Source organism: Cuculus canorus, chromosome 29 (assembly GCF_017976375.1).
Source record: "Cuculus canorus isolate bCucCan1 chromosome 29, bCucCan1.pri, whole genome shotgun sequence".
Classification (NCBI taxonomy): domain Eukaryota; kingdom Metazoa; phylum Chordata; class Aves; order Cuculiformes; family Cuculidae; genus Cuculus; species Cuculus canorus.
The window spans coordinates 3381936-3400528 of NC_071429.1; the positions used below are offsets into that span (position 1 = coordinate 3381936).

The 18593-nt window shown below is 58.9% G+C and overlaps 1 protein-coding gene across 5 annotated transcripts in view; it reads left to right on the forward strand.

Annotated features, from left to right (window-relative positions):
- LRP1 (LDL receptor related protein 1) overlaps positions 1-15529 on the forward strand; it is an 88738-nt gene extending 73209 nt beyond the window's left edge. For all 5 annotated transcript variants that reach the window (XM_054051258.1, XM_054051257.1, XM_054051259.1 and 2 more), the window contains 33 exons: positions 61-146; positions 480-599; positions 976-1163; positions 1412-1617; positions 1852-2040; positions 2253-2401; positions 2869-2962; positions 3355-3471; positions 3582-3701; positions 4216-4338; positions 4709-4834; positions 5078-5194; positions 7085-7191; positions 7405-7537; positions 7802-7921; positions 8446-8568; positions 8799-8942; positions 9035-9169; positions 9428-9547; positions 9843-10114; positions 10206-10384; positions 10669-10775; positions 10998-11114; positions 11473-11649; positions 11789-11929; positions 12012-12185; positions 12265-12426; positions 12635-12809; positions 13282-13386; positions 13576-13640; positions 13881-13968; positions 14145-14289; positions 14483-15529. In XM_054051258.1, the coding sequence (XP_053907233.1) occupies positions 61-146; positions 480-599; positions 976-1163; positions 1412-1617; positions 1852-2040; positions 2253-2401; positions 2869-2962; positions 3355-3471; positions 3582-3701; positions 4216-4338; positions 4709-4834; positions 5078-5194; positions 7085-7191; positions 7405-7537; positions 7802-7921; positions 8446-8568; positions 8799-8942; positions 9035-9169; positions 9428-9547; positions 9843-10114; positions 10206-10384; positions 10669-10775; positions 10998-11114; positions 11473-11649; positions 11789-11929; positions 12012-12185; positions 12265-12426; positions 12635-12809; positions 13282-13386; positions 13576-13640; positions 13881-13968; positions 14145-14289; positions 14483-14623 (4565 nt within the window). In that variant the 3' untranslated portion in view covers positions 14624-15529. The remainder of the gene's footprint in view (positions 1-60; positions 147-479; positions 600-975; positions 1164-1411; positions 1618-1851; positions 2041-2252; positions 2402-2868; positions 2963-3354; positions 3472-3581; positions 3702-4215; positions 4339-4708; positions 4835-5077; positions 5195-7084; positions 7192-7404; positions 7538-7801; positions 7922-8445; positions 8569-8798; positions 8943-9034; positions 9170-9427; positions 9548-9842; positions 10115-10205; positions 10385-10668; positions 10776-10997; positions 11115-11472; positions 11650-11788; positions 11930-12011; positions 12186-12264; positions 12427-12634; positions 12810-13281; positions 13387-13575; positions 13641-13880; positions 13969-14144; positions 14290-14482) is intronic.
- The last annotated feature ends 3064 nt before the right edge of the window (positions 15530-18593 follow it).

Sequence of the window (18593 nt, forward strand, 5' to 3'; positions counted from 1 at the left end):
GAGGATCTGCCCACATCCCAGCAGTACTTCCCTGACACGTCTCGTTGTTTCCCTGTGCAGATGAAGAGCCTTTCCTCATCTTTGCCAACCGGTACTACCTGAGGAAGCTCAACCTGGATGGCTCCAACTACACGCTGCTCAAGCAGGTGTGAGGGGAACTGGGAGCAGGAGGGGGCACGAGCCACACAGGGCCGGGCATGTGGCGTTGGAGAGGGGCAGGAGACCTGCCAGCCTGGGAGTTCAGGCTCCTGGCTTCCCAGGCAGATGGTCAATCCTCTATAGAGGAGGCCCCGTGTAAACAGGAGCTCTTGGGTAGCAGACCTGTATAAAGTAGGGGCTGCACAGCAGTTGTCTGTTAGGTGCTGTTAGATTTTCTGCTGCAGGGACCAGTAGATGAGGCTGGGGTCTCACTGGTGTTTGTAAAGCCCCGGTGACGCTGTACAGGTGAGGCTGTATCAACACTTCTGCCTTCCTCCCAGGGGCTGAACAACGCGGTGGCTCTGGATTTTGACTATCGGGAACAGATGATCTACTGGACAGATGTCACCACGCAGGGCAGCATGATCCGCCGCATGCACATCAACGGCAGCAACGTTCAGGTGGGGATGGAGGCAACCACATGGGCATCCCCTGTCTGGGCAGCTTGGTCCTCATCCGTCTCCTGCGCAGAGTGGCTGCCTGGGAGGGGCTCGGGCTGGCACCAGGGCCACAGGGCAAGAGGGCACAGCCCTGCTTGGGGTCATCACTGGGCTCAGGGCATCAGCCCAGGTTGCTACGGGGATGCTTTGCAGCACCTTCCCCATCAGAGGTGGGCTCCATGCTGCCCCAGAGCAGTTGGCAAGGAGAGTTGGGGGAAGAGAGGAGTGAGAAAGGAGAGCTGGGCAGCAATGTGCCGAGAAAGGGGGATGTCATCCCTGAGGGGCCGGGATCAGCTTCTCCCTGCCCAGCCCTAACATCTCCGTTTTCTCCCAACAGGTTCTTCACCGCACCGGCCTCAGCAACCCCGATGGGCTGGCTGTGGACTGGGTGGGAGGCAACCTCTACTGGTGCGACAAAGGTCGGGACACCATTGAAGTGTCAAAGCTCAACGGTGCCTATCGCACCGTGCTGGTGAACTCAGGCCTGCGTGAGCCTCGGGCGCTGGTGGTGGATGTGCAGAACGGGTGAGAGCCTGGGGGACCTAGATCTTTCCCTCTATGTTGGGAGGGACCTGATGTCCCTACTGCTGTCTTGCTGTAGTCTTGGAGGCTGGGAGATGGGATAAGACCATCCCTCTTTGGCTCTGGGACGCCTGGCTATTTCCCCTTCCCTGCACCCACGTGCCCTGCAGTCCTGGTTTAGGTACCCAACAGGCAGAGTGTGGCCACTGCTGTGGACTCAGCCTCCCTCTGCTCTTACATTTCATCCCCAGGTACCTATACTGGACAGACTGGGGGGACCACTCCCTGATAGGGAAGATTGGCATGGATGGTACCAACCGCAGCGTCATCGTTGACACCAAGATAACTTGGCCCAACGGCCTCACCCTCGACTACATCAACAGCCGGATCTATTGGGCTGATGCACGGGAGGACTACATTGAGTTTGCCAGCCTGGATGGCTCCAACCGGCACACGGGTGAGAGCACTGGGGCTTTCCGGGTGCACAACAGGGTGCTTCTGGGTCCTTTTGGTGTGGGGGCTTTGGATTGGTCATGGGAGTGGAAACCAAGGCTGCTGGGTCTGGCCCCCAGCTGCTTCTGACCAGAGGAAGAGCTTTGTTCCCTGGCTGAGCTGTCCCTGGAGAAGGACTGCGCTGTGGGAGGGGTGGTGTGGGGCAGCCCCTTGCTGAGCTGCCCACTCCCCCTTGCAGTGCTGAGCCAGGACATCCCCCACATCTTCGCACTCACCCTCTTTGAGGATTACATCTACTGGACCGACTGGGAGACAAAGTCCATCAACCGGGCCCACAAGACTACGGGAGCTAACAAGACCTTGCTGATCAGTACGCTGCACCGCCCCATGGACATCCACATCTACCACCCCTACCGCCAGCCTGACGGTGAGTCAAGGGCTTGGGTAGGGAGCCTGGTCCTGGCTCTTGTGGAGCAGCCTTGGGCAGAAGGCTGGGACTGGGCAAAAGGACACCGAGTTGGACAAGGGGTGCAGGAGGGGGTGCATGGTGAGAAGGGTTTCCCAACTTGGGGGTTCACGTGGAACCTTGAGGGTCCTTCACCTTGGTCTGACTCATGGTTATCTCCCTGCTCTCCCCAGTTCCCAACCATCCCTGCAAGACCAACAACGGCGGCTGCAGCAACCTCTGCCTCTTATCACCAGGTGGGGGGCACAAGTGTGCTTGTCCCACCAACTTCTACTTGGGCAACGATGGTAAAACCTGTGTCTCCAACTGCACGGCCAGCCAGGTAACAGCCTGCCTGCCTCTGCCTTTATCTGCCTGCGTGATCATCCCCCCTGCAGTGAGCGTGTGCCTGTGCTCGTGTGTGTGCGTGTGTCCCTCCTGCCGTGGTGTCATCAGGTCCCAGCTGCTTGTGCTGGTACCCACACTGTGCCTTCTCCAGGCATAGGCAACGCCTCCTTCCTGTGGCACTTCCCAGCGCATACGGACTGCAGTTATTTCGGGGTGCCCAGGGGAGCCAGAGACCCTCGAGTTCTGGAATGACCTCCTGCCTGCTCCCTGCCCACTCTTACACCCCAGAGGCTGTGTGGAGCGGGCTCAGCATTAAGGCTTTGCTCTGGGTTAGGGCATCGAGTGCATGGGAAAGAACAGGATGGAGATCAGTGCCCTTGGCAGAGTTCCCTGGGGACAAAGCTTTTTGGGGTCCTCCTCCCCATTCTGAGCCACCTTCACAAGCTCATCTCTCTGTCGCAGTTTGTCTGCAAGAACGATAAGTGCATCCCTTTCTGGTGGAAATGCGACACCGAGGACGACTGCGGGGACCGTTCGGATGAGCCGGAGGACTGCCGTGAGTGCCAAGAGGGGCTGACCATGGCCTGTGGTGTCCCAGCACCCCAATTACACTGTGTGGCTCTTGCCAGCCCTGCAGCATCCGTGTGCCGTCTGGGACAGCCTGGCACTGCTTATGCCACTGGTCCCCCAAAGCTCTGGCTGCTCTGGCTTCCAGACAGCACTGATCTCCCTGCTCAGCTCCAGCAGGGAGGAGGGTTACCCCTGTTATGTCATGGGGCTTAGAGAACAGTGAGGTGACCCTCTCCCTGTGTGAGATGTTGCCCCATGCAGGACAGCAGCCGACTGCTCTCTCACAGCAAAGCTGCCCCTCTGCTGAGGACCCAGAGGGGAAAGCAGGCAGTTAAAACGTTCCCCAGAGCAAATGTTTTACTCTGTCTTACCCCATAGCTGAGTTCAAATGCCGCCCAGGGCAATTCCAGTGCTCCACTGGGATCTGCACCAACCCAGCCTTCATCTGTGACGGAGACAACGACTGCCAGGACAACTCGGATGAAGCCAACTGTGGTAGGTTCTTCACCACCTCTCGTGACCCTCAAATCCCAGCAGGGCTGCAGCATCGCAGCAGAGCAGAGATGCAGCTTGTCAGCTTCTGACCGTGCTACCTCCCTTCCAAGATATCCACGTCTGTCTGCCGAGCCAGTTCAAATGCACCAACACCAACCGCTGCATCCCCGGCATCTTCCGCTGCAATGGTCAGGACAACTGTGGTGACGGCGAGGATGAGAAGGATTGCCGTAAGTGGAGAGCTATTAAGAGTCTTAGATATGGGAATCAGCTGTGTAACTCGGGGTGAGGAGTTCCGTGCTGGGTCAGATCCATGTCTTTGAGTCTCGACTTCTCTGCAGGCTGACTTCTTGGTGGTCCTGCCCCTGGGCATGGGGTTTTCTCCTTGCCTCTGCTCTGCACAGTCTGTCCACCATCATCCTGCTGCCCCTGCAGACACTTCTGTTTCCTAGTGGAAACGAAATCCCTAAATCCCTCAGAGCGGCAAGTTCAATATTTGCTGTGGGTTTACACTGAGCCTATTGCACAGCTGAGGGATCTTGCGGCTTCTGCCCTCTCTTCTGCAGCTGGTCGAGTCTTCTGGGGCTACTGCAGGGCTCCCCTCCCCTCTTGCACACGTGGTCGCCGAGCACGGCCAGATGATTGTGATGCCGGAGCATCTGCAGGGTGGTTTTTGTGGGCTGGTGGCTGGTGAAACCCTACCTGCCCTGCGGCCTCTCCTGACTCTGCCTCTCGCTCCTGCAGCGGAGGTGACTTGTGCCCCCAACCAGTTCCAGTGCGCCATCACCAAGCGCTGCATCCCTCGCGTCTGGGTCTGCGATCGGGACAACGACTGTGTGGATGGCTCAGATGAACCTGCCAACTGCAGTAAGGAGCCTCCCCAGGGATGAGGGGGTCTGGCCACACCGAAATTGGGAGCTCCCCTGCAGCTGGTCACGTCTGTGTGGCTTTGCCTGCGGGGTGGCAGGTCCCAGCTCGGTCCCTGCAGGCAGTGGGGGCTGATGGGGGCTTTTCCTGGATCTATCCCGCTGAGATACTCCTTTCTCTGACTTCTTCCTGGAGAACTGCTTGAAAAGGGGGGACCTTCCCTGCCCTGCTCCAAGCAGGGATGCTGTAGTCAGCTCCAGGCTGCTGGCACAAGGTGTTCATCGTCCCCGTGGAGGAGAAGATGTGCCTGGCCCATGCTAACCCCACCTCAACTTCCCCATATCTGTGTGGTCTTGTTTCTCCCTACCAGCACAAATGACGTGTGGTGTGGATGAGTTCCGGTGCAAGGACTCAGGCAGGTGCATCCCAGCGCGCTGGAAGTGCGACGGCGAGGATGACTGCGGGGACGGCTCCGATGAGCCCAAAGAGGAATGCGGTGAGCAGAGGCTGGGGAGACAAGACCAGAGGGCATCTTGTGCCCCTTCTTCCCTGAGGGTCAGGCTGCCCTGGTGCTGTCTATCCTTGCCACCTCCCCCACTGTACCTGGGGCTGGGGGAGGTTTTAGCTGCTCCTTTTCCAAACGGCGTGGACAAGGAGAGAAACAGGCAGAGAGCAGCACTGGGAGAGTGCCCATCCCTGTCTGATATGCTGATGGCTGTCCCTGTCTCATCCCTCCCAGATGAACGCACCTGCGAGCCCTACCAGTTCCGCTGCAAGAACAACCGCTGCGTGCCAGGGCGGTGGCAGTGCGACTATGACAACGACTGCGGGGACAACTCAGACGAGGAGAGCTGCAGTATGTGTCACCTCTGAGGTTTTGCTCTCCTGGGAGCCAGTTGTTCAGAGGCAAGAGGAGCAGTTTGGTCCTCTCTGCCTGCCAATGCTCCCAGCTACAATGGGAGAGCACCAGGCTGGCTGATGGTGGTTTGGGAGCCCGGAGAACAGCCTTCTCCCCGTGGACAGAGCATGCCTGATGCCACGGCTCTGGCTAGCCTGGTCCCACAGCCTGGGCTCAGCTGCTGTCCTGAAGAGAGGCCCCAAGCGGGACATGTAAAAGGGAGGAGGTGACCCCGATGCCCTCCCTGTCAGGCAGCACACAGGTCCTCTGCAGCCGTGCTCACCGGTGGGAATCATGGGCACCTCATCTTGCTTGTGGTGCAGCAGCTTTGCTTCAGACCATTGTTCCACACCTTGGCCCCAGCCTGGCGTGGGCGGCACCTTTGGAACCGCTTGGCCTGGGAAGGTGGTGGGAACACACAGGCTTCGGGGAGGGAACTGTGGAACCACCTGAACCTGGGTCATCACAAACCTGGGCCTCGACCAGTGTGTGGGAATGGCAGCTGGTCTCCAGAAGCTATGGCAGACAATCACTTTGGTGGGCTTCGATGAGTTACCTCTTGTTTAGCGGGGCTGGATCAGCAGAGGACCATGACCGTCGTGTGGATGAGACCGTTCTTGGGACTCTGCTGCATGCAGGAGCCCAGTCCCGTCCCTCTGGAGGGACCCACGCTGCCCATGGGACGGCGGCGGGCACTGCTGCCAGCATCAGGGGACAGGCAAAGCCAGACCCTCTCCACCACATAGCACCCGTCCCAGGCCTCTCTCTGTCCCTGCAGCTCTCTAGGGTGCAACTTTTATTTTTTTCTTTTCTGTTGATTTCATGTTGTGGTTTTCAGTTTGTGCCATTTCACTTCATCTTATGTTTTTCTCCATTTTCACACTGTCGTTATGGGGCGCTCAGAGGTAGGTTCCTGCCAAAATCTTTTAATTCCATGTATAGTCTCTCTAAAATAAATTAAGACAATAAATTCTAGGTGAGGGCAGAGGGGTCAGGACTGGACAACCCAAGCAGATTTACTGAGCATCACCAGGGTCTCCCTCCACTGAAGTCGTGGCCAGGGAAGGTCCGACCCTGCTGCCTCCAGAACCAGGGCCCATGCATGGCTCATATTTGGCTCCACATCTGTCCCCAACTTGACCCTTTCTGCTCCAGCTGGATCCTTCCTGCCCTGCTCTTCTCCTACAGTCCCGTTGGCTTTTGCACTGTGGCTGGATGGGTCTCCTGCCCTGACACCATATCTGATACCCAGGGCAGTGGGGAGGGGAAGGGTCCTAGGAACCATCCCGGGTAGGAGGCTGCACCGCATGCCATCCTCCTGCAGTGGACTTGGTCCTGGCTGTGCTGGTGCCAACCCAGCGGGTGCGTTGAGCTGCGATGAAGAGTCTGTCCCCATGCCCTGGGAGGTGGAGACGGATGTCTGGCTCTGCCAGCCCTGGCCATGGCACCGCTGCCTTTCCTCCTGCCCGCAGCAGCAAGCCTGAGCAGGAGGGAGCGGTGGGGCTGCTGCTGCCTTGGGTGGAGAATGACGTGGGGGACAGAGGCAGCTGGGAAGCTGCCAGAAGTAAGTCTGTACAGCCACAGTACCCCCCAAAAAAATGCGTTTCCCTGTAGAGAGCTGGAAGCCCTGGAGTGGGATGGGAAAGGGGTCGGGAGATGCTATGGGCCATGCTTTTCTCTGGCAGTTTCCCCAGCTCTGCTTGCACCCGACCCTGTCCCCAGTGCCACTGGACGTGTGTCTGTGTCATCCTGTGTCCCCCCCGAGCTGCTGGCCAGGGAGACCGTCTGCCCTCGCAGTCCTGCCTGCAGCCCATGCTCAAGGGAATGCCCTGTGTTCTCTGTCCCCAGCACCCCGGCCCTGCTCAGAGAGCGAGTTCTCATGCGCCAATGGCCGCTGCATCGCTGGCAGGTGGAAGTGTGATGGGGACCATGACTGTGCCGATGGCTCTGACGAGGTACAGTACCAAGGCAGGAGCTACCTGCCAGCTCTTTTGCCCCATCCTCATGTGGCAAGGGGATGCGTCCCACCCAGTCGGACTCTTCCAGGGTCCGCTGCCACTGAAAAGTGGAGAGGCTGAGAGCCTGGTCCTGGGTGCAACCACGGGATGGGAGGCTGCCGTGGTCAGGGCTGTCCCTGCTGACCACTGTCCCTCACCCTTCCCCTGCAGAAAGACTGCACGCCACGCTGTGAGTTCGACCAGTTCCAGTGCAAGAACGGGCACTGCATCCCCATGCGCTGGCGCTGCGATGCCGATGCGGACTGCATGGATGGCACTGACGAGGAGAACTGCGGCACTGGGGGTAATGACAGTGCTGGTGGTGCCTTTGGGGCTGTTCATTTGCCCTCTGTTGCCCTCGTGTGTCCCGTGTCCCTGGTGTGGACGGGAGCACTTCCCATGTGTGTGTCAGCACCGCTCTACCTGGCCCCAGGGCATGCACAGACACGTATCCAAGCCCTGGAGAGCCCCCAGCTATGCTGGAAATTGGAATTCTAGCCCCAGACCAGCATACTGGCAGCCAGGCAGCACTGGCTGACATGTCTCCTCCTGCCCCATGCTGCTGCAGTTCGCACGTGTCCCCTGGACGAGTTCCAGTGCAACAACACGCTGTGCAAGCCCCTGGCCTGGAAATGCGATGGGGAGGATGACTGCGGGGATAACTCAGATGAAAACCCTGAAGAGTGCTGTGAGTGACACCACGTTTCCTCTCTCGACTCCTGGCGAGGTCCCTGCCTGGCACGCGGCTGCCCACAGCAGCAGCACCTGCCCTGAGCGCTGGCACACCACGGGGGGAGGGCAGTCCCAGAGCTTGGGCACCGCTGTGGGTACCCGGGGGCTGTGAGTACCTCTGGCAGCTCTGCACATCCCCTACATCTGGGTTCCCTTGGGGGCAGCTGATGGGGCCAAGGGGACAAGAAGTGGCTCTGGTTGGGAGAGCAGAGGTGCTGAGACAGGCGTGGGGCTGGCTGGGGGGCTGAGAGGGTGGAGGGCTGGGTGAGAAGAGGGCTGACCCTCCTGTGTCTGGGCCAGCAACCGGGCGATTGTCTCTGCTTCAGTCTCTTTGCTTTAGTTTCCGGAGCCCGCTCACCCTCGTGGGACAAGCTTCCCCGGAGAGTGGGCAGAGGCTGAGCAGCGGCTCAGGACAAGCGTGACAGCCTGGCTATGGCGTCTCCTTTCACCGTCACCGTTTGTTTCTGTTTGCTGGTGCAGTGAAATTCCAGTGTCCCCCCAACAGACCGTTCCGCTGCAAGAACGACCGGGTATGTCTGTGGATCGGTCGACAGTGCGATGGCATTGACAACTGTGGAGACAACACGGATGAGAAGGACTGTGGTGAGTGGGGCTGTGCCTGATGTGGACGGGGCACTGGGTCACCTTGCAGAGCCCTGGTTTTAGCCCAGGTGTTGGTGTTTGCCCTTTTCTTCTTCCCAAAAGCCAGTGGTGGGCGCAGGCATCCTGGGTCTCTGCCTGGTCCTTTCCTGCCCCGTTTGCACCGTGTGGCTCCCATGGGTCTGGGTGCTTGGGGCTGCAGAGGGTCACAGCCGCTGCCTGTGCTCCCACAGAGTCACCCACTGCCAAACCCAAGAGCTGCAGTCAGGACAAGAACGAATTCCTGTGTGAAAACAAGAAATGCATCAGTGCCAGCCTCCGCTGCAACTTCTTCGATGACTGTGGAGATGGCTCTGATGAGGAGTCCTGCTCCCACGGTGGGTGTGGAGCTGGGATGTCGGGGTGGGGATGAAGGTGGGCACCAGGGAAGCCGTGAAGGTGCAGATGCTGACGGTGCATCCCACCCCAGACCACAAGTCGTACGACTGCATGACCAACACCACCATGTGTGGAGACGAGGCCCAGTGCATTCAGTCGCAGTCCACCACGTATTGCAAGTGCCGCAGAGGCTTCCAGAAGGTGCCAGACAAGAATTCCTGCCAAGGTACTTCTGCCACTGCTGGAAAGGGCTTGGGGGCCAGGCTGTTGGGGTTTTGGGGTTTTTTTTGCCAGTAAGGTGTGTCTTCACGCCGGTGGAGTGGCTGAGGCATCAGAAATGGTGTCCTTGGGGCACAAACATGGGGAATAGGGAGAGACACAGTCTCCAAACCCCACGGGTAGTGCAGACCAGACCCCAGCGAGGGGCTGTGGTGGGGGAAACACCCTCCTGGTCTTCCCCTGACTCCCATCTCCCACTGCCCAGACATCAACGAGTGCCTGCACTTTGGGACCTGCTCCCAGCTCTGCAACAACACCAAGGGCTCCCACGTCTGCAGCTGCGCCAAGAACTTCATGAAGACTGACAATATGTGCAAGGCAGAAGGTCAGGGGGGAACGGGGCCACGCACAGATCCTGTGCGTGCTTGTGCCACTCCATAAGACCCAACTGCTCTTCCCTCCCTGCTCCTCCTCCTTTCCCTGTACTTCTGCCCACCCTTCCTCCTGGCACTGGTGAGGGCAAGTGCTGGGCTCTGCCAGTGCCGTCCGTCTGTCCTTCCCTCGCAGAGCAAGCCCCAAGGGGTGCCAGGCTCCCAGTGACCCTGTCCCCTGCCCCTCCATGGAGCCAGGCTGACCCTCAGCTCCTGGCCCAGCCCACACCGACAGCTCCTCCTCTGCAGGCTCTGACCACCAAATCCTCTATATTGCCGATGACAACAAGATCCGGAGCATGTACCCTTTCAACCCCAATTCGGCTTATGAACCAGCCTTCCAGGGCGATGAGAACGTGCGCATCGATGCCATGGACATCTACGTCAAGGGCAACAAGATCTACTGGACCAACTGGCACACGGGCAGGATCTCGTACCGAGAGCTGCCGGCCTCTTCTGCTGCCTCCACTGCCTCCAACCGCAACCGTCGCCAGATCGATGGTGGCGTCACGCACCTGAATGTGAGCTCTGCCAGGGGAATGGTGGGAGGCACCGAGACCGGGCTGCCAGTGTCTTCTGCCCTCACTGCTTTCCGCTTTCTGCCCTTCACAGATCTCAGGGCTGAAGATGCCACGTGGAATTGCCATTGACTGGGTTGCTGGAAACATCTACTGGACAGACTCGGGACGGGATGTCATTGAGGTGGCACAGATGAAAGGCGAGAATCGCAAGACGCTGATCTCTGGCATGATTGATGAGCCTCACGCCATAGTAGTTGACCCACTTAGAGGGTGAGAGACGTGAGCCCTTTCTCCCTTCCCTCTGCCCAACTCTCACCCCAGCTCTTACCAACGATGATATCCGTGGTGGAATCTCCCTGCGCCCCAGCGTCACTCTCCATGTCAGTTCCAGTTGCTGTGCCTTGGAGTCAGCTGGCGCGTTGGGGTCACATCAGGCACTCCGGGGCACCCTGGGGAGAACACAGGAGGGTTTCTGTGCTGCTGGGACGTCAGACTGTCCTGCTCTTGCCCTCCTTGTTCCACTGCCGTGAATGACCTGCCCGTGTCCTTTCCAGAACTATGTATTGGTCAGACTGGGGCAATCACCCCAAGATCGAGACAGCCGCTATGGACGGGACGCTGCGTGAGACCCTGGTGCAGGACAACATCCAGTGGCCAACAGGTGAACAAAAATGGGTGCCAGGAGGGGCGTGAGGGGTGGTGAAAGCTTTGACAGGAGGGACACACGACTGTCTCATGGTGGGGAGACGTGGCCTGGGAGCTCAAAGCCTCTGACAGGAGTGTGCAGGGGCAGCAGAGGGGCTGCCTTGCTGCTCATGGGTTCAGGAAGGGCTGGGGTGGGCAGGGGCCTATGCCTCACCAGGGGATGTGTGCCCTCACTCAGGCCTGGCTGTGGATTACCACAACGAGCGGCTGTACTGGGCGGATGCCAAGCTCTCCGTCATCGGCAGCATCCGGCTCAACGGCACCGACCCCGTCGTGGCCATTGACAACAAGAAGGGTGAGCAGTGCCTGAGAGCACCAAAGCAGCAGGGAGGAGAGGGACCTGCCAGGGAGAGGTGTCTGTGGGGTGGGGTCCCAGTATAGCCCAGTCCCTGGCTCCTGGGGCCCCATGCCTGGGTGGTGCTGAGGGCAGACCCCAGTGCTGAGCCAGGGATGCTGAGCAGATGGCAGTGACCGTGGGTTTTCCTCATTAAATGCCCCACAGCAGGAGCAGACCTGCTGGCACTGCTGTCCCCCTAACACTGTCCCCCTCCTATGGGCTGGGAGGCTCAAATCCATCCAAAATCCCTGCCCAAGGCAGCGGACAGCCAGCCGTGCTGCCTCTGCCTGCACGCGTCCCCTCTTGCTCTTCCCAGGGCTGAGCCATCCCTTCAGCATTGATATCTTTGAGGACTACATCTATGGCGTCACCTACATCAACAACCGCATCTTCAAGATCCACAAATTTGGGCACAAGGCTGTCACCAACCTGACGTCTGGCCTCAACCACGCCACCGATGTTGTGCTCTACCACCAGTACAAGCAACCGGAGGGTGCGTGCCAGGGACTCCTGCCCTGTCCCCGGGGTGGGAGGGAGTTGCCTGGGGCCTGAGCTCTGCTACGGGGGCACCAGATGATTTGTAAGATCTTTTCCAACCCAAACTATTCGATGATCTCTTCCCCTCTCGGCAGTGACCAACCCTTGTGACCGCAAGAAATGCGAGTGGCTCTGCCTGCTCAGCCCCAGCGGCCCCGTCTGCACCTGCCCCAATGGCAAACGCCTGGACAACGGCACCTGTGTGGTTATTCCCTCGCCCACTGTCTCCCCCGTCGGTAGGTGGTCTGGAGGAGGAGGAGGAGGAGGAGGAAGAGGAGGAGAAGTGTGGTCCTGCTCACTTCCACCTCTCTCTCCCAGTGCCCACCACTGACACTTGCGACCTGGTCTGCCTGAACGGCGGCAGCTGCTTCCTCAATGCCCGCAAGCAGGCCAAGTGCCGCTGCCAGCCGCGCTACAACGGGGAGAAGTGCCAGATCGACCAGTGCTGGGATTATTGCCAGAACGGGGGCACGTGCGCCGCCTCCCCATCAGGTGAGGCTGCTGGGGCAAGCCTGGGAGTCAGACAGAGGAATGGACAGACAGGGAGCACGATAACAACTCTTGTTTTTAGGCATGCCAACCTGCCGCTGCCCTACCGGCTTCACGGGGCCCCGGTGCAACCAGCAAGTGTGCACCGACTACTGCCTGAACAACGGCAGCTGCACCGTCAACCAGGGCAACCAGCCCAACTGCCGCTGCCTGCCCACCTTCATCGGGGACCGCTGCCAGTACCGTGAGTGCTGCCCGTCCCTGCCGAGGGCTGGGGACAGTGCTGGGGGGGTCAGACTGCCGGGTCACCCTCTTTTGCAGGATGCTCTCTGGGGATCTGGGGTGCGTTGGTGATCTGTGGGGGACCAGGGCCACAAGCGGCCCTGTGGAGGGGCCGGTGGTCCAAGGTGCCGGCATGGGGCTGCCCACCCTGACCCCTCGATCCCTTGCAGGGCAGTGCTTCGACTACTGTGAGAATGAGGGCGTCTGCCAGATGACAGCCAGCGGTGCCAAGCAGTGCCGCTGCCCGCCACAGTTTGAGGGTGCCCAGTGCCAGGACAACAAGTGCTCCCGGTGCCAGGAGGGCAAGTGCAGCATCAACAAGCAGAGTGGAGAAGTCTCCTGCATGTAGGTGCCAGGGACATCGAACTCAAGGGAGGGAGAGGGGATGGTGGGGCGCAAGGACACGAGAGAAAAAAAAAAGATGTATCCCTATGGCTGGATGACTGGGAGATGCTGGGTCAGTAATTCAGGGCAGCGAAGAAATCTGGGAGACCTCAGGGCCCCTTAAGGATGCAATGGAGACGTCTCTCGCCTAAGCCCATGCTGCTGTCCCGGCAGCCGTTGGGGTGCAGTATCAGGGATGAGCTGACAGCCTCTGGCAAGCAGTGTCGAGTCACCTTCCCTGGATGTTTTTAAGGATCGGGTTGATGAAGTGCTCAGGGACATGGTTTAAGGGGGTGTTAGGAATGGTTGGACTCGATGATCCAGTAGGTCCTTTCCAACCTGGTGATCCTATGATTAAGCAGAGTGCTGGGTGCTGGGCAGGGCTGCGGGCAGGCTGGGGGTACACGTGTGCCTGATCCACTCTGCCCCACAGCTGCCTGGATGGCAAGATAGCGCCCAGCTGCCTGACCTGCGACAATTACTGCCTGAATGGCGGGACCTGCTCCATCAGCGACAAGACGCAGCTACCCGAGTGCCTGTAAGCAGAGCTGGGGGCTGGGGGGAGCTCGGGGTGGGCTGTTTGCCCCTGCAAGCAGAGGGAGCACGTATCTGACAGACCGCAACTTGTATGCCCCCCCCTGACCCCAGGTCTGTGCCCCACTTCTCTCTCCCCGTCCCCGCATGCTGGCCTGCCCTGCTAACCCCACTGCTCTCCCTGCACCCCCAGGTGTCCGGCAGGGATGACAGGGGTGCGCTGTGAGGATTTTGTTGTCAGCGAGCAGCAGAGCAACCGTGCGTATGGGACAATGCTGCTCTGGGGGTACCACAAAGCCCCACAATAAACCAGGGTGGGCGGGGGGGGGGGTGGGGGCATGCTTGCCTGTGAAGCCGGGGTTGCCCAATGATCCTGTGCAACCCCTGGACCCCATTCTTGGGTGGAGCAGGGCCAGTCCAGGCTGCTGGACCTGTTGCTGCCTCGGAGCGTGTAGCCCCCATACACGCTGTGATGTACCCACACTTCTCATCCCACAGGAACAGCCTCCATTGTCATCCCCATCCTGCTGCTGCTCATCCTCCTCACCGTGGTGGCTTTTGTCTGGTACAAGTGGAGGATTAAAGGGTGAGTCCAGGATCTTGGCAAGGACCGGTACCCAGCCAGGACAGAAACCCTCCTAGCAGGGTTTGGAAGCCTTGATTGTGCAGGACAAACAAGCAGGAACACGGGTGGAGTGGGTGTTCTTGTTTGCTGCGTCCTGTATTGGTGGCACTGATCCCACTGTCTCACACCCTCCCCAGCGCCAAGGGCTTCCAGCACCAGCGGATGACAAACGGTGCCATGAACGTGGAGATTGGGAACCCCACCTACAAAATGTATGAAGGGGAGCCCGACGATGACGTGGGTGAGCTGCTGGACGCGGACTTTGCCCTGGACCCTGACAAGGTGAAGAACGGGGCGCAAAAACCCTTTGGGAGTGGGAACTGTGGGAAGGGTCAGAGACGCTGTACTGGGAGGAGGTGGTGGCTGTTGCGGACTCTTGCTGAGGTGTCCTGGGGTAAGGGATTCTCCTGGAGCCGCTCTTGCTGGTGAGGGAGGTGTCCATGCCCCCCTCCTACCAGCTCCCCCATCTCCACAGCCCACCAACTTCACCAACCCTGTCTACGCCACGCTGTACATGGGCGCCCACAACAGCCGCAACTCGCTGGCTAGCACGGACGAGAAGCGGGAGCTGCTGTCGCGGGGCGCGGACGACGACCTGGTGGACCCCCTGGCATAGGGACAGGACGGGGGCGAAGGGGCACCGGGCGAAGGTGCCCGGGGTTGGCACAGACACCCATTGCAGGAGGGCGGGCAAGGGTCGGGGGAGCCAAGAGCCACTGTATAAATGTACAAATGAAGGATTATTACTTTTCTATGTGAGCAGTATTATTACCTGTATATTCCCCGGTACCAGGCCTTGGAGCCTCTCGTTGCCAGATCCGGCTTTGGTTTATTTGAAATCTCTTTACATTGGGTCCCCCCCCTCCCTCCGCCTCCAGCATTTTGGAGCAGGGACGATGCCGCTGTCGGGGCGCCAGGACGAGCTCATGGGGGGACCAGGGCTGGTGGGGAAAGGCGGGGTTGCCGCTTTGCGGGGTGCAAGCGGGAGGGAGGCAGCGCAGGGGCCGCATGCTCCCAGCTCTCTGCTCTGGCACCCCCCAGTCCTGCTCCTCTTCTTTCCGTGAGCCCCGTTTCCTTCCCCCCCACCCCCCACCCCCAGTCTGCTGCTCCTCGGGTCCCCCCTTTTTCCTGCAGCTTAGCCTCTGCAAGCCCCCCCCTTCCAGCCCCCCATTCCTTCCCTTCCCACCTTTCCCTCCCTCCCTGCCACTCTCTGCCCGACTGTTACAGGGGATTGGATGAAGGCTCCATCGCCCCCTCGATCCCGGTGGGGAGTGGGGGGTCCCGGCCCCGCGCCCCGGCTTCTCGCCTGCACCTCACCTGCTCTCCGACATGCACATTTTTTAACAGGAAAAAAAACCAACAAAACGAAACAAAAAAACCCATGGAAATGACCTAGCTTTTATAGTAGAAATAAATAAACGCATGTGGGGGGAGGGCGGGGGCAACCCCATCCTTTTATTGGGGGGAAATGTTTTAATAATTTTTGCTGGATTACTTTACAACTAAACAAAACAGATATTGTTATAAATAAAATTTTTAAAAACCGAAGAGGAGGTTGCTGGTTGGTGGGGTGGGATGGGAGATGGGATGGAGATGGGATGGAGATGGGATGGGGTGGGGATGGGGATGGGATGGGAGATGGGATGGGGATGGGATGGGAGATGGGATGGGAAGGGATGGGAGATGGGATGGGGTGGGATGGAGATGGGATGGGGATGGGATGGGAGATGGGATGGGGTGGAATGGGGTGGGATGGAGATGGGATGGGATGAAGATGGGATGGGGTGGGATGGGAATGGGATGGGATGGGATGGGATGGGATGGGATGGGACTGACAAAGTGGCTGCAGTGGGGAGGGGAGAGCCCAGGCCAGGTTCCAGGTCATCGGGTGCTGTGACTCTGATGCCCTCAAAGCCCGAGGAGCGGTGAGGAAGGGGTGTCACGGACGGGGGTTGCCAGGCAAGGGGTTCCAAGGCCTCTTGCTCCATGTGTTGCTCTGAGTGTGCACTGGTGGGGGGGGCATAGGGTTTTCACACAAGACCCTGGGCAGGAAGTGTGGATGGAAGGGAAAGCTGGATGTGCTTGTGTGAGTCTTAACCTGCTTGTGCAGACCTTGACCTGCTTGTGCGAGCCTGGGCATGCTTGTGTGTGAGCCTAAGCCTGCTTGTGCAAGCCTAAGCCTGCTTGTGAAAGCCTAAGCATGCTTGTGCAAGCCTAAGCATGCTTGTGCGAGTCGTGCTCGCTAAGTCTGTGAAAGACAACAAAAAGTCTTTCTACAAGTACATTAACAGGAAAAGGAGGACGAGGGAGAATATCCAGTCTCTAGTGGATGCAGAAGGAATAACAGTGACAGGGGATAAGGACAAGGCTGAGGTACTTAATGCCTTCTTCGCCTCAGTCTTTAATAGCAAAGAAAGTTGTTCCTTCTGTTTACAAATCCAAGAGTTAGAGGGGCAGATTGAGGCTCCCGTGATCCAACAGGAGGCGGTTAAAGACTTGCTTGCCCAGCTAGACGTCCACAAGTCTATGGGGCCGGATGGGATCCACCCAAGAGTATTGAAGGAACTGGCGGATGTCCTTTCCAAACCCCTATCCATCATCTTCCAGAGGTCCTGGCTGACTGGGGAAGTTCCACTAGACTGGAGGCTGGCTGATGTTGTGCCCATATACAAGAAGGGTTGCAGAGAGGATCCGGGGAACTACAGGCCTGTCAGTCTCACCTCAGTGCCAGGGAAAGTCATGGAACAGGTAATCTTGAGTGCTATCATGAAGCACACGCAAGAGAACCGGGTGATCAGGCCCAGTCAACATGGGTTTACAAAAGGCAGATCTTGCCAAACTAACCTGATCACCTTCTATGACAAAATCACTCAACTACTGGATGGGGGAAAGGCTGTGGATGTAGTCTTCTTGGACTTCAGTAAAGCCTTTGACACAGTTTCTCACAGCATTCTGCTTCAGAAACTGTCAGCCTCTGGCCTGGACAGGCGCACACTCTCCTGGGTTGAAAACTGGTTGGATGGCCGACCCAGAGAGTGGTGGTCAATGGAGTTAACTCCAGCTGGAGGCCAGTCACAAGTGGAGTTCCTCAGGGCTCAGTACTGGGTCCAGCTCTGTTCAATGTCTTTATCAATGACCTGGATGAAGGCATTGAGTGCACCCTCAGCAAGTTTGCAGATGACACTAAGCTGGGAGGAAGTGTCGACCTGCTGGAGGGTAGGGAGGCTCTGCAAAGGGATCTGAACAGGCTGGACTGCTGGGCCGAGACCAATGGGATGAGGTTTAACAAGACCAAATGCCGGGTCCTGCACTTGGGGCACAACAACCCTATGCAGCGCTACAGACTGGGGGAAGAATGGCTGGAGAGCTGCACAGAAGAGAAGGACCTGGGGGTGCTGGTTGACAGCCGACTGAACATGAGCCAGCAGTGTGCCCAGGTGGCCAAGAAGGCCAATGGCATCTTGGCTTGTATCAGAAATGGGGTCACCAGCAGGTCCAGGGAGGTTATTCTCCCTCTGTACTCGGCACTGGTGAGACCGCACCTTGAATACTGTGTTCAGTTCTGGGCCCCTCACCACAAGAAGGATGTTGAGGCTCTGGAGCGTGTCCAGAGAAGAGCAACAAAGCTGGTGAGGGGGCTGGAGAACAAGTCTTATGAGGAGCGGCTGAGAGAGCTGGGGTTGTTTAGCCTTGAGAAGAGGAGGCTGAGGGGAGACCTTATTACTCTCTACAACTACCTGAAAGGAGGTTGTGGAGAGGAGGGAGCTGGCCTCTTCTCCCAAGTGACAGGGGACAGGACTAGAGGGAATGGCCTGAAGCTCCGTCAGGGGAGGTTCAGGTTGGATATCAGAAAAAAATTCTTCACAGTAAGAGTCATTGGCTACTGGAACAGGCTGCCCAGGGAGGTGGTCGAGTCGCCTTCCCTGGAGGTGTTTAAGGAACGGGTGGATGAAGTACTTAGGGACATGGTTTAGGGAGTGTTAGGAACGGTTGGACTCGATGATCCAATGGGTCCTTTCCAACCTTGTGTGATTCTGTGATTCTGTGATTCTGTGATTCTGTGATTCTGTGCTGCCTGGCTGTTCTCCCGGGTGTGGTGAGAGCAGCTCGGGGGTGGTGTGTCTGCGCACACGCGTGTGCAGCCGCTCCCCGCTGCCAGTGGCTCGTCTTGGGGTGACCCACAAGCGTCCCGAGCTGCGGCAGCCTCGACGCCTGCTACTTCCCCTGCACTGTGGGGAGCAGAAGCATCCGGGGCACCGAGTCGTGGAGTCCTGGGCATGAACCCCCCAGGCATGAACCCCGAGCTCTGGGCATGAACCCTGAGCTCCCAAGCCTTGGAATCCCGGGCACAAACCCCAAGTCTCAGAGCCCCAGGCATGAAACCCAAGCCCCAGGCACAGATCCTGAACCCTGGAGCCCCAGGCATGAACCCCAAGCCCTGGGCACGAACCAGAAGCCCAGATACGACCTCTGAGCCCTGGGAGCCCCAGGCACGAACCCCGAGCCCCGGGAGTCCCGGGCATGAACCCCAAACCCTGGGCACAAATCCTGAACCCCGAAACCCGGAGCCCCGGCCGGGAGGGGCA